At 44.4% G+C, this 13,852-nt stretch overlaps 1 protein-coding gene across 4 annotated transcripts in view; it reads right to left on the bottom strand.

Moving 5' to 3' along the window:
* Positions 1-7,523: 7,523 nt before the first annotated feature.
* Positions 7,524-13,852, bottom strand: part of LOC146645912 (neural cell adhesion molecule L1.1-like) — a 43,953-nt gene continuing 37,624 nt past the window's right edge. For 3 of the 4 annotated variants that reach the window (XM_085392798.1, XM_085392801.1, XM_085392802.1), the window contains 10 exons: positions 13,081-13,187; positions 12,463-12,733; positions 11,992-12,114; positions 11,579-11,755; positions 11,357-11,470; positions 10,541-10,690; positions 8,931-9,062; positions 8,775-8,847; positions 8,376-8,387; positions 7,524-7,852 (listed from right to left, as the gene is read on the bottom strand). In XM_085392798.1, coding sequence (XP_085248924.1) covers positions 7,597-7,852; positions 8,376-8,387; positions 8,775-8,847; positions 8,931-9,062; positions 10,541-10,690; positions 11,357-11,470; positions 11,579-11,755; positions 11,992-12,114; positions 12,463-12,733; positions 13,081-13,187 — 1,415 coding nt within the window. In that variant the 3' untranslated portion in view covers positions 7,524-7,596. The remainder of the gene's footprint in view (positions 7,853-8,375; positions 8,388-8,774; positions 8,848-8,930; positions 9,063-10,540; positions 10,691-11,356; positions 11,471-11,578; positions 11,756-11,991; positions 12,115-12,462; positions 12,734-13,080; positions 13,188-13,852) is intronic. The other variant, XM_085392800.1, reaches the window with a different exon arrangement.

Genomic DNA, 13,852 nt, shown 5'->3' with positions numbered 1-13,852 from the left:
AGTCAGACCCTTTCCCATGGTGACGTGTCTGAGGTGGACATACACAGTGTGATCCACCCTCAGACACTGTGCCCCACATTTGATTGTCTTTAGCAGAGTCTCACAGAAATCGTGTGGACCTGAACATGATTAATAAATCTGCACAAATACGATTACAGAGCGGATACAGGACATACAGGACATACAGGAAACGTGACATCCTAAACACTTTTGCTTCCAGCATTAGAAAACAGTCCTCAGATAAAATACTGAATATCTGTCCTGCAGAGTTTGTAGATTCGTGTCAGCATTATTAATGTGTCCAACGCAGACGTACTCTTCCTTGCTCCGTAGTTAGTTTGCTGGGATCTGCTCTTCCTAACTGTACATGATAATATGTGCTTTAACAGTTCTTCCAGAATCAGAAAGAACGGCCTTATGCTGAGATTTGGTGGAGGGCTGTGTAGACAGTAGTCTGTATTATCAGGACAAAAAGTGGGATATGAGAAAATGTAAATACAGAGGAAATAAATTGTCACAAAGATGCAGCATGTTTGCTAAAAGCTGCGACAGCCTGCGCAGTTCTATATGTAACCACAGGGAGGTGCTGTGACAGGCAATGTGGCCTTTCTAATTGAATAAGGGCTGGCAGCAGGGCGGCTGGTCGTTACCTGCCAGCAGGTGTTCTTATTTTTTAGCTGGGATGTTTCTGTGTGAAGTAATGCACACTGTAGGCACATGTATGAATGAGTGGAGGGAAGGTAACCCAGGCCAAGGCGGCACTAATGGGCATTTATAGATTAGATACGTCACGTTTTCTCCACCGTGTCTGTATTTAACAGCGTCGTTCCAGTTTTCCTTACAGATTCACATCCAGCTGAGCAGGAAATTGTGATGCACTCTTTTGGAATTCATTGGTCTGATAGTCCTACTTAACTAGTCTGCAGCTGTTCAGCTTCTGTTGACTCGCAGCTTTGAGCGATGATTTTTTATGTCTTGACTACACTCTGAATCCTCGCTCTGTCAGCCTTAGTGCAGCTGCCGTACCATACCGTGATGCAGGGCGATGGTGTCTTCTGTGGATCTGTTTGCGTGGTATGCAAACTGGTGCGGGTTGAATTCTGGGCGGAGGTAATCCTTGATGTGCTGAAGGACTAGTCTCTCGAAGCATTTCATGATTACCGGTGTGAGGGCCACAGGGCGGTAATCGTTCAGGCTGGTGATGGGAGACGTCTTCGGCACTGGGATGATTGTGGCTGATTTTAGACAGGATGGGATGGCTGCTTCATCCAGTGAGAGGTTGAAGAGTCTGGTGAAGATGAGGGTGAGCTGGTGGCCACACGCCCTTAGTACCTTGCCAGGTACTCCGTCTGGACCAGCCGCCTTCCTGGGGTTCACTGCTAGGAGCACACGTCTGACCTCGTGCTCCGTTACAGTGATGGAGCGGTGCAGGAAGGTGAGGATGAGGATGGGAGCAGGGCTGAGGCAGATGAATGCTGCTGTTGTGGTGTTTCAAAGCGGGTGAAGAAGCTGTTTACTTCCTCTGCCGGCTGCTCACTCAGGTTTTCTGTTTTCACAGCCTCTGTGGTTGATGATGTCTTGTATTCTCTACCTTCCAAAGAACCAAAGCAGACCCTGTTGTTCCACACTTTTTCTGGAATGTGTTAACTGAGGAGTGACAAGTTCTGACATCCGAGTTCAGAGGTGTCTGGAATGTGGCATAAGTTTACAGCTTCACTGAAACACACTATTTTACAGAGGCGTAGCGTCGATATTTAAATTGAATTGAATGATGAACACTGAGAAAGAAATTCTTAGGAGGACATTAACTGCTGTGATGTCACACAGGCGGTGCTGTGTGTTTAAATGAAATCACTTCCTGCTCTGCACTTCCTGCATTTCACCACACTGAAAGCCCCTTATCAGCTGTTTGAACATTCATACTGACCGTGAGCATGAGGGTGTGGCTATTAATCCTTTTATTTTTTTTCCTCTTACAGATGGAAGGTTGATTAAGTATCCAATAAAAATATCATTACTTCAAGCATCAGAAGACGTATTTTCCTTTTAAAGAAATGTGCTTGGTTTGGAAGACAGGATGTGAATGGTCAACTTGTTGCTACAAATCCAAGCTTTAATAGATCAATCGAGCGAAATGTTGAAACACTGACACGCACAAATCCATCTGCTGTTGAGTAGCATGCAATAAGACGGCTAACATCATCCACGATTCTTACTGATGAGTAAAGTACGTAACTAAAAGATGCTTCCTACAGAATGAGCCATGAGTTAAAGTGAGGCTGGTGCAGTTCGTCTGCCAGCTGAGAAAAACTCACGGCTGCAGTGCATGTGTGAAAACTGGCCAGCGTACGTTTGGTGGAGAGCAGCAACTATCCAGTTAGCAGGTCACATACTAACTGGATGGTTGTTGGTTCGATCCCAGTCTGTTCCAGTCTACATGCCAAATATCCTTGGGCAAGATGCTAACCATCGGAGTGTGAATGTGTGTGATTGTTAGAAGAACAGAAAAAATGAATGAACACGTTGTGTAAAGTGCTCAGAGTAGAAAAGCACTATATAAGAAGCAGTCCATTCACCAGAAATAAAACTCACAAAATACCAGAATAATAATGGAAGCTGAACCAAAAGACTCAAAGCAGCAACTCAGCTGAGATGGATGTTCTTAGGATCTCCTTTTGTGGGTGACCTGGTTTTTCTCTTGGCTTCATCAAACGATGACCTTCAGCGTACAGTGGAACAGTTTGGAGCTCAGAGGGCATTAGCATCTTCAAGCCTGAGACCACGGTTCTCAGCCAGAAAAGGGCAGAGTGCTAGCATGAAGTCAGCCTAAACTGTGGCCGTGAGCTCAGGGTTGTGACCGAAGGAGCTCTGGATACGAGGTACCAAAATGAGCAGCTTGATCATTCAGCAGGAATTCAAAGTACACCTAAATCTTTCACAAAGGAGCTGATTGAGGTAGTTTGCCTTTGGGCATGTTCAACTGGGAGGAGGCCAAAAACAGAATGGACAGGCTGGAGAGATGATGCCTCTCAGCTGGCTTGGGAATGCCTCAGTGTCCCCCCGGAGGAGCTGTGTCCCTGATTAGAATCCTGACCCTGCAAGACCTGCTGGATAAGCAACAGAAGATGGATGGATGATGCCCCCAAAAGTTGATTCTGTTCATCTGGACGTAGCTTTTCAGCAGGAGAAACGTTTCGTCACTCATCCAAGTGACTTCTTCAGTCTCAGCTGACTGCAGGTTTCCCCAATCTTATAAACAGTACATTTGCATAATGACTGAATGATGATTGAGCATACATCAAGATGTATGGTTGGATGAAAGCCAGACTCAAATATGTTCCCTAAGATTTGTGCATTCAAATACACAAACATCCCGGGACAGTCAAGGATGTAAAGAGGTTTATAACTTTGGTCAGACTTGAACTGAACTCTTTAACAGCTCCAGAAGTGTACATTTTCAAAATGCACACACACACACACACACACACACACACACGCACACACACACACACGCACACACACGTACACACACGTACACACACGTACACACACGTACACACACACACACACGTACACACACGTACACACACGTACACACACGTACACACACGTACACACACGTACACACACACACACACACACACACACAAATGAGCCACTAGTTAAGGATATGCGTAGTCCGTGTTTATTAGTTGACAGCTGGGTTAGTTCATCAGATACAGCTCAGCGCACAACGCAACAAGCAGTTACAACATCAGCACACCTCAGTATTGCAGTAACCCCCTCCCACCCCACGCACCGCCCCAGTATACATATGTGTGACTCCTCTTCTCCCATCCTCCCACTTTCACCTCCCTGCTTGATCCTGTGATACTGGTTCATTGTGTTACTGACCACATGAGGATGACACTGACGTCATCATCGTGGCTGATTAGATTACAGCACTGTTGTTATTGTAAGCAGAATTATTATGCATAACTACATTTTTGTCTTTTTTAAGTGTTTTTTAATATTGTTGTTTTTTCCCCATGTACGTATAAAAAAGGCTGTGACAAAAACAGGCAGACAGGGCTGTACAGCAGAGTCAGAGCAGAGAGACAGACGGACGGGAGTGGGGTCGAGGGCGGGGAGACGTCCATCAAGGCAACAAGATGAGGTCGGACTTTGGATTATTGTACATGAAGGAAGACGAGCATTTGCTCGCTGCTGTTATTTCACAATCAGCAGTGATTATTCAGCTCGAGATACGCAGTTCCCTGTCCATGAGTTCACTCTAGTTTTCTCTAGCTCGCTTGTAGTTTTTCTTTTGCAGGAAAATCCACTGAAAAGACCAAAACCAGTGCTGGATGTGGGCTCACTTTTTGTCTGGAAACTGTCAAAAATCTAGTTTTCTGTAGTAGGATTGTTTTTTTGACCCCTGAAGTGAGCATTGAGGGGACAAGACGCCCTGTCCTAAAATGTAGGACAGGCCTGTCACTGAGTCACAGACTTCTATACAGCCAGAGGAGTCGCCCCCTGCTGGGCTTTGGAAAGAATGCAGGTTTGAGGCACTTCTAGGTTGACTTCACCTTTTTGAGGCCCAAAAACTACATCCATCCTTTAGATGTAGGTTATGGTCACACAGACACACAGTAGAGAACCAGTGATGTAATTCCCTGCTTCCCAACAAATGCACTGCTCCTGCCTGTTTGAATTCATTTGTGGCCTAATGAGCAAGTGAAAATAAAAGTAGGAATAATATCGTGTTTGATGGTGTGGGACCAGTTTATACCTCAGAGCCACAGATGGAGGGAAAACCCATTCACCCTCCTGCAGTCACAAACACTCACTACAGCGCAAAATACGAATTCAACTATAATGAGAATTTATTTGCTGGATAATAATGAACTTTGTTTTTATGGGAAACTATCATCTTGGAAGGTCGTTTAAAGTTTTATGTCTACAGTAAGTGGTTGTTGGTTTTGGTCTTTTCTGCTTGGTTTGCGTGAATCGCTTCATCGGGTTTGTCTCTCTGCTCGACAGACTGTAAGAATAAGCGTCAGCTGTGGGTGGGAACACGGGGCTCCCTGTGTGTAATCCTGCGACACATATTTTCATCGGATTGATTTTTTTTGATCCGCATCGGCATCAGTGCAGCGTGTCCAAGGCAACGAAATAAACCCTCTGAGCTATAAAACTGTTTCCGGTGCGGGTCCATCCAGAGAACATCATCTCACCCGCTGCCATTAAACAGCTCAGCGAGCTGTAGAAACATTTATGACATAGCTTTTTAATAATCAGTATTATTTGCTGCATTGCTACGCGCTATAAAGAAACTGAATGAATGAAGGGGAGTGTTTTTCTCTCTACGGTTCTAATCTTCTCTAAACGTCTCGAGGCTACTGAGCGACACGAAAGGAAAACCTAAGATTAGACGATGGAGGGGAGGGTGTTGATACAAAATACAAGTACAAAATCAAACAGAGCAAAAGATAAAAAGACAAACTGCAATTCAATGATTTTAGAGAAGAAGCAATGGAATTAAAAAAACTGACAATCTCAAGGTTCTATTTACATTCAGGGAGCGATTACATCTGATCCTCTTTCTCCTCCGCCTCCTCCCTCGCTCCGTCAGAGGGTCCGTTTTGCTACAGAGGACCCGCCATGTGGGCCTCCACTTCATGTGTTCATCAGTATGTGTGTGTGTGTGTGTGTGTGTGTATGCATAGGAATTTTTCCAATCATATTCAAAGGCAGCCCTGAAACATCTGAAGCAGTGAACTGTGCCGTCTGCTGGCCGTTTACAGGGTTTAATGGACGTTTGCAGAAACTGCAACGCTGAAAACTTTTACACATGAAGCTGCGTCTGAGGAGAGATGACTGACAGGAAGAGGGAGGAGAGGAGGTTCATCTGGACTCTCCTAAGGCAACAGAGCTCCCCTCTCTGCAGGTCAAAGGGCAGGGATGGAGAGCAAGCACACACACGCACGCACGCACGCACACACGCACACACGCACGCACGCACGCACACACACACACACACACACACACACACACACACACACACACACACACACACACACACACACACACACACACACACAGAGCGTAACAGTCTCGCTCTTTAACTCAAATATCAATGAAATGCTTTAGAAATGCCTGGAAGCTGGCATGCATCTATAAATAGTAAAAACCGTTCCATGACGCATGCATGCAAACTCAGATACATAAGTTGGTAACAAAAACACATAAATATAAAAAATCGACATATAAATATGCTAAGGAAACAAAAAGAGACTGAAATGTTTGTTTACGATGAAATAAAGTGATTTGGTCCAAGATGAAAGATGAAAAACTCCCAGATTTTTGCTTTTTCTTTGTGACGCTCTCCCATAAATCATCTCCGTCTCCTGGGCTGAGCTGCACCAGCTTCTCTAAGTTTCTATTTAAAGTCTAACTTTACTGCGTCATGTGCAAACACCACTCTAAGGTAAAAAGTCAAAGAGCAGCTTTGTCCTGGTGGACAGATGGAGCAACCAAGAATCAGACGCAACACTCTGAGCCATGAAACTCATTTCCTTATGAGACTGAGACTGGTTTCACTTTAAGGCCATCTCAGCGAGTCCCGGCTTAATTCGCAATTACATTCATCAAATCAGGAAAGATTTTAGTAAACAGTAAATTGTTTGTGCCCAATTACAAAGCTTTCCATCGTGTAAACAAACCACAACATGGTCACTACAAACCTGGTGAAGTCCAGATAAATCCAGAGATGTATGTCAGTTAGAGCCAAAGAACCTCAGAGGGAGCTCCACCTGCAGCCGCTCAGGTGACTTTCTAGTTTGAGATATGCTGAGGTGTCAGAACTCGTCATGAAGGGTACGGAGAGGACATCAGAAGCTCAAACTGTATTAGCTAAAATGCACAGAGAATGGATCCTTTATCAGAATTAGTATTAATAAGCTTTATTATTTTATTTTTATGTTTAAGCTGATATTCACCGTTAGCCAATCAGCTGTCACTTGGTTCTTCCAGACTAGCAAACTGTTTGCTTTGTGGTCACTGACTACAAAAAGTTAGTCCAGAATTTTAAATATTCATTAATAATCCTACATAAGAACTAGTCTGTTTTGTATCCCTTTATTATGAATTCAATTGAAGTTTCCTAGCTCTTAAACTGTCTCCATGTACTCATTTGGGTGTTAATCTATGTGAGTAGTTACTGACATGTGAAGCTGAATCAGATGCTGCAGACCAGAATAACATTCGCTGCGTGTCTTCGGCGGGCTACGCGTCCCGAACACCATCTCAGTTGTTACAAAATCAGAAGTTTTACATGTTCAGTAACAATCCTGCAAACAGACTGAGCTCATGTAACCTGACTCACCGAGCTCAGGAGCAGCTGGTGCAGCTCTCGCCCTCACCTCACTCAGTTTGTTCGCTCATACGAGTTTCTAATCACGCGGTTGTATGTGTGTGTGTTTTTGTGTGTGTTTGTAAACTGTAAACAGCTTCACTGCATAAACCAATGGAATGTACTGACATTGTGTGTGTGTGTGTGTGTGTGTGTGTGTGTGTGTGTGTGTGTGTGTGTGTGTGTTTTGGCCATGTGTGTCTCTAGCTGGGCCGATTTAGGATGCTCGACATGGAGGGAGCGACGGGGGGAGGTGGGACTGCATTAACGGGGGAGGCGGGGCCCGAGCTCTCGTTGCCGTGGGGAACAGATGCCCGGCCGCTGTACTGGCCGATGAAGGAGCCGTCCTCGTTGAACTGGATGTCCACGCTGTCCCCGTATTCAGCCAGAGAGTCGACGCTGCCCATCTTACTTTCCTCCAGAGACTGCTGGCTGTCCGAGCGCTTCTCATCGCCATCGCTGGAGGACGGCACAGAGACTCAGTGTAAATTCTCACAGACAAAAAGTGAAGTCTGATAAATGCAGGAACATGCTGTGTAGCATCACACAGACACGGTGACATCATAACTGTGTCAAATTTGTGAAATATGTCCCAAACTGAAAATGGAAAGAAAGAAACTGCATGGGTAAGTACATCCTCTTTAACAGTTCATCATGTTAAGGAGGATCAAGTTATTATAAGTATTTAAATAAATTTAAAGTATTTAAATAAAAAAAAATGTAATGATATAAAATAAACAATTTTAAAAATGCTGAAAAGACAAATATGAAATAACATAGTATAAAATAACACATGAATAAAATGTTAATAAAATTCTTCCTGGTGTTCAAGGACTGCAGGCTGATTATGCAAATGATGCCTAATTACACAAAAACTCAAAGAAATGCACACAGAATGAAAAGTTTCATTAAATCTAAACAGCTTCTCGACACAAACACACAAACACACATGTGAGTGCTACAGAGGGGTGAACTGTCCTACCTCTCCAGGGATCTGCAGGCAGAGCATTGAAGGGAGAAAGAAAAGTGAATGAAAGGAAGCAGAGCTGCGAGCATGACGAGCTGCACGCTCAGATGAAGCCGTCAAACTCGATGTTTCAGAAACAAAACAAAGTTTCATAATATGATTTACTGCAGGGATATTATCACTGTTTATATAAAAACATACTGTATATAACTGATCTCATTGTTGTGTCGACATGAAGGATTTTTGTGCAAAAACTAAACAACAACACACTGACTCAAATCGCAGGGTCGCTCTGTGTTTTGTGCTCTTGCTGTATTTTGTACCTGCAGGGCCACCATAGCACTTTGTTCTGTGTGGAAGCAAATGCATTTCAAGCATAGCCTGTAATCATGAGTGACATTCAAAAAGGCCCACCTGTATTCTCCAAAGGCTTCATCTTTCATTGGTCGAGCTTCAGAGTCCACCTCCTTACTTTCTTTGTCCTTCACTGTGAAAAAAAGAAACCTTTAACTCTGCGTTAGAGTCTGTGTGAGTCAGAGAGTGTTAGTCCAGCTGCGCACCACAGCGTACCTGCATATTTGCCGCCCTTGCTGCGTTTGATAAGGCAGAGGATGAGCAGTATGAGAACCAGCAGCACGATGGCGCTGATGAGTCCAATCAGCCAGCCTTGGGTGGCGAACCTGCCGGTTATCTCTGACGGCACTGAGAGAACAGAGACAGACTGTCACAGAAATGTTTGGAATGATGTCTGTGAAGGTTCTCAGTCATCCAGGTCATCGTAGTCTAAGGAGCTTGGAAAGAAAAGCGTCTGGACTTCTTTGAGTTGCTTGAAGACGTTTCACCTCTCATCTGTGAAGCTTCTAGCTTCTAGGATCAAATGGTGGAGAATCCCAGATTTAAGCTCTTTGGGAGTAACCCACCGAGAGGACCCCTAATGATCCTCTACCTAATTACATGAGCCAAGGTGTGAAGGTGTAGGTCCCAATCAGCCAAGGTTTCGAGTGAGCTCATTGTGAAACTTAGCCCCATCCTAACATGTGATTTCCTGAGGTCAGATGGCCCAGGAAGCGTCTGGGAAGGATCTCAGAACTGGATTAAAGATGGCAGACAGTTGGTGTCTCCACCATTTGACGCTAGAACTGAAGAAGCTTCTCGGATGAGAGGTGAAACGTCTTCAAGCAACTTAAAGAAGTCCAGACGCGTTTGGAATTATGATTTTCACACAGGTAGCGAGATTAGCCCGCCTGAAAACTCCACAGTGCTAGTCCCAAAAGTTGATTCTGTTCATTGGACGTAACGTTTTCAGTGGGAGAAACACTTCGTCATCATCCAGGTGATTTCTTCAGTCTCAGCTGACTGCAGGTTTCAATCTTATAAACAGTCCATTTGCATAATGACTGAAACCAGCCCACTGAGGAACAATGGGCTGGGAGGTCAGTTCCTTGATCATTAATATGCAAATTCTCTTGACCATTGATCAACAACCACTGATCAAAGCTCATTGATCAATGGTCATGAGTCCCATTCACAGAGAGTTGGGGAATGGCTGCAATCACAGCATTGTAAGATGGTAACAGATGGACCCTTAGGCCCCCTCCTCGATTCAGAGATGGTCTTTCCCTTTTCACATAAATGGCCTCCTTGACTCCGCCCTTAAACCAGCGTTCCTCCCTATCCAGGATGTTACATCCTCATCATTGAAAGAGTGTCCACTGGCCTGTAGGTGTGAATAGACTGCAGAGTCTTGGCCTGACGAGGTAGCTCTTCTGTGATGTGACACCCGCTTCGCCAGAGGTTGTTTACTTTCTCCAATGTATAAATCCTGGCAATCCTCCAACCAGATCAAAGCTCCAGGTCAAGCTTTGTTCAGAGAATTTGCATACTAATGATCAAGGAACTGACCTCCCAGCCCATTGTTCCTTCAGTGGGCTGGTTTCAGTCATTATACAAATGTACTGTTTATAAGGTTGGGGAAACCTGCAGTCAGCTGAGACTGAAGAAGTCGCTTAAATCAGTGATGAAGTGTTTCTCCCACTGAAAACGTTACGTCCAGATGAACAGAATTAACTTTTTGGGATTTACTTACCTGGATGATTGAGCACGCATCAGGACGTCGACAGTGCTAGATTTGTGAATCTGTGAAGATTGTGGCATCAACCTCTACTACTCTGCATACTTACATGGTTCCACGGTCTTTGCCTCGCCTTGCCAATAAGTGGAGTTTCCATGCATGACCCTCAGGTGGTACTGAGCTCCTGGTTGGAGGCCCGTCAGCATATAGAAACCCTGCGTAGTGTTGACCTGTTCTGACTTCTCCCACCCACTGCCTCCTGCAGCCACACGGCAGAGAAGAATGAAACATATGAAGAACATAGTAGGAATCAATCCTAAAGCTGTTCCTCCTCTCATTTAATGAACTGTCTCTGATTCTTCTGCTCTTTCTAATAATTCTGCTGTGATGTTGATCCAGAGACGCTGCAGAAGCAAAACAGTGTGAAAATTCATATTCAAATCACTGGATACGCATGAAACATCAGAGAGTCGTGACAGTTTAATCTACTTGTTATCATCATAACAAGTTGGGAGCTGTTTACTTGTTCTTGGTTCACTGCAGGTTCTTCAGGCTCGTCTCACTTTGGATTGAACCATTAGTCAGGCTGTCATGTTCTCAGACCAAAGTATAACTTCAAGAGAAAAAAGCCTTAAAGGTTTATTTTTTGGACATTTGAGAGTTTTTTCAGATTTGACTGTTGAGCCTCCGCATGCTGTTCTTCAACACTGAAGTTTAAACCTCTGTTCGATCATTTAGAGTCAGGATCTTCAAAATAATTGGTCGAATCACCGCCGGGAACTGTTATCAAGACTTTGAGAAGGACTCAGACATGTTTTCCTTCCTTACTCTCCAGCTCCTTTATTCCCCTTTCTAAGAGTCATTGTCCACACATGCTCACAGACCCCCTCAAACTTCCTCTCCCTGCAAGCCGTCCTGTCCTTACCGCTCTTCTTGAGGTATTGGATGTGGAAGCCGTGGTTTCGGTTTCTCTCTCCGGGCACCCAGCTCAGGTGGACTGATGCGTTACCAGAGGTTACTGTGATGTTTCTCGGAGGCTCTAGAAGGCAGGGGGGTGGAGAAAACAAGGTCAATTTGAGAATTTGGTTTTATTTCACTAAATAAAGCCGAACACTAAACGGTGTGAGGCAGAATTCTGAAGTTTCACCTCCATCAAGCAGGGTGGCTCCCCTGCGTGTGATGGGAGGGCCTTGTCCAATCTTTGTGCATGCTGTTACTTTGAAGATGTAATGGCTGTCGGGGTCCAGGTTGTCCAGCGTGATGTGCTTTACTGTGGGATCATTGACATTCAGTATCTCCACAGGACTGTCTTTGCTTTCCACCTCTACAGATGAAACACAAACCAGGCAGAAAAACATGACTAAGAACGCTTGGTGGCCAAACGCTGTTCCCAGAAAGTGAAATAAATAAAACTTAAACAGGGACAAAGAAAAACATTGAAATCTGAAGGAAACACCAGAAAGTAAAGTTACAACAGAATTCAAGGATGAACACAAAAAGAAAAGTCACAATCGTTAAACTTCATCTTATTTTCATGACGCAGCCAGGATCAGACCTTACCCCGTTGGTACTGCACTATGTATCCCAGCAGAATGCCGTTGGTCTCAGCTGGAGGGCTCCAGGAGAGAATCAGGGATTTTTCTGTCGGGCTTTCAAACTCCAGAGTTGCAGGAGGACCAGGAACTGCACACACAGAACAGTTCCAGGTGAGGTTTGTGTAACTTGAGAACTGATCCTGAACTCTTAGACACGAGGGAAGAAAGTTCGGTTGACTTTATTCTGTCTGAATGTCAAAGTCCGCTCGGATATGAATGTCGTGTCGTAAGCTTTTGGGTCAGGTGCAGAGGTTGCAATGGGCTGGAACAAGAGCAGCATTCTGATACCTTCAAATAATTGGTAATTAAAGCAGACAGCTAACTTACTACACAATGCTGCTCAGATCAGCTGACCTTTGACTTGTGGAACCTGTCAAATTGCACTTCGATCCATGGTCACATGACCCTCAAACAGCAGTGTTTGGTTGAAACTCACCTCCCTCCGGCGTGTGGAAGTGGTGCGGCGGGGAGCGAGGACTCTCCCCTTTGCTGTTAAACGCAGTGACCGTCAGCTCATACTCAGAAAACAGTCGCAGTCCCGTCACCTCCGCTGAGGTCTTGCTATGGTCAACCTCCTCCACCTGCCAGCTGTGCTCGTCTGTCTCACTCAATTGTTTAGATCTTTCTCCTCTGTCCTCCTCATGTTGGGATTGTCTGAGAGACCTCCGGCTCCGTTCGGCCTTGGGAGCCAGCCTCTTATAGTAGATCTGAAACAAGCATAGAGAAACATGAACACACTTTATGTGCTTTGATAAAGTTACAGCTGAAAATGAAATTAAAAAATTCAGAACACGATAAAAACTTTTATCAGCCTGTGTTTTCATCCATTATTCTACTAATCAAAGATGCCACTCGGGACTATTTTCTGGGGTTTGATTGACAGAAAGATTATAAAGTTTCTCAGTATTAAAGATGGGCAGAGGCTCAAAGCCAAAGTCCAATTAAATTTTTGAAACATCGCACCAAGTAATAACCTTACATGAACAGAGGATTTAAATGTTAAGAGCATTTCTGTGATGTGAGTCAGGTAATTAAACTCAATGAGAAGTGCTACCCTGTATCCCAGCAGCCAACCTCGGACCCTCTGGGCTTTGTTCCAGCTCACTCTGATGGTGCTGTTCATCACGGTGGTTGAAACTCCAGTCGGCGCTTCCTCTGGCTCTGAGAGAAGCAGCAAGGCATGAACATAAGAAATCAGCACAGCAGCGATGTTATTTGCACAAACTCGCAGTTTATGACTGTGTGTGTGAATGTGTATTGATATCTTTGTGGGGACAAAAGTTGGACTTTTACTATAGTTGTGGGGACCAACAGCCTTCATGGGGACCAGAATTCTGGTCCTCACAAGTCTGAAGGCATTTTTAAAACTAAAAAAGGTGGTTCTAGTGTCAGGGTTACAACTGGGTTATGGTTAGGTTTAGGGTAAGGGGCTAGGGAAAGCATTATGTCAGTTACACACAAGATATGAATACGCAACATGTGTATGTGTGTGTGCACGGTTTTCTGTCAGAGACAAACTTCTGAATTTCTGCTGAATTCATTACACTAGTAAATACCCATTGCTGCAGTAATGACTTGTCTGTGATTGTCAGGATATTTCTAAGCAATACGGTGATGTCATAATATAAGCACGTGAACCTGAAATGATGAATAGTTTAACAGCATGTGTCTGTGAAGGTCCTCATTGATCCAGGTCATCGTAGTCTAAGGAGCTTGGAAAGAAAAGCGTCTGGACTTCTTTAAGTTGCTTGAAGACGTTTCACCTCTCATTCGAGAAGCTTCTTCAGTTTTAGGGTCAAATGGTGGAGAGTCCCAGATTTAAGCTC

Source organism: Rhamphochromis longiceps, linkage group LG20 (genome assembly GCF_057381845.1).
Source record: "Rhamphochromis longiceps isolate RC_006_pf linkage group LG20, R_longiceps_female_GT1.1, whole genome shotgun sequence".
Classification (NCBI taxonomy): domain Eukaryota; kingdom Metazoa; phylum Chordata; class Actinopteri; order Cichliformes; family Cichlidae; genus Rhamphochromis; species Rhamphochromis longiceps.
This window is presented reverse-complemented; position numbering and strand designations above follow the sequence as displayed.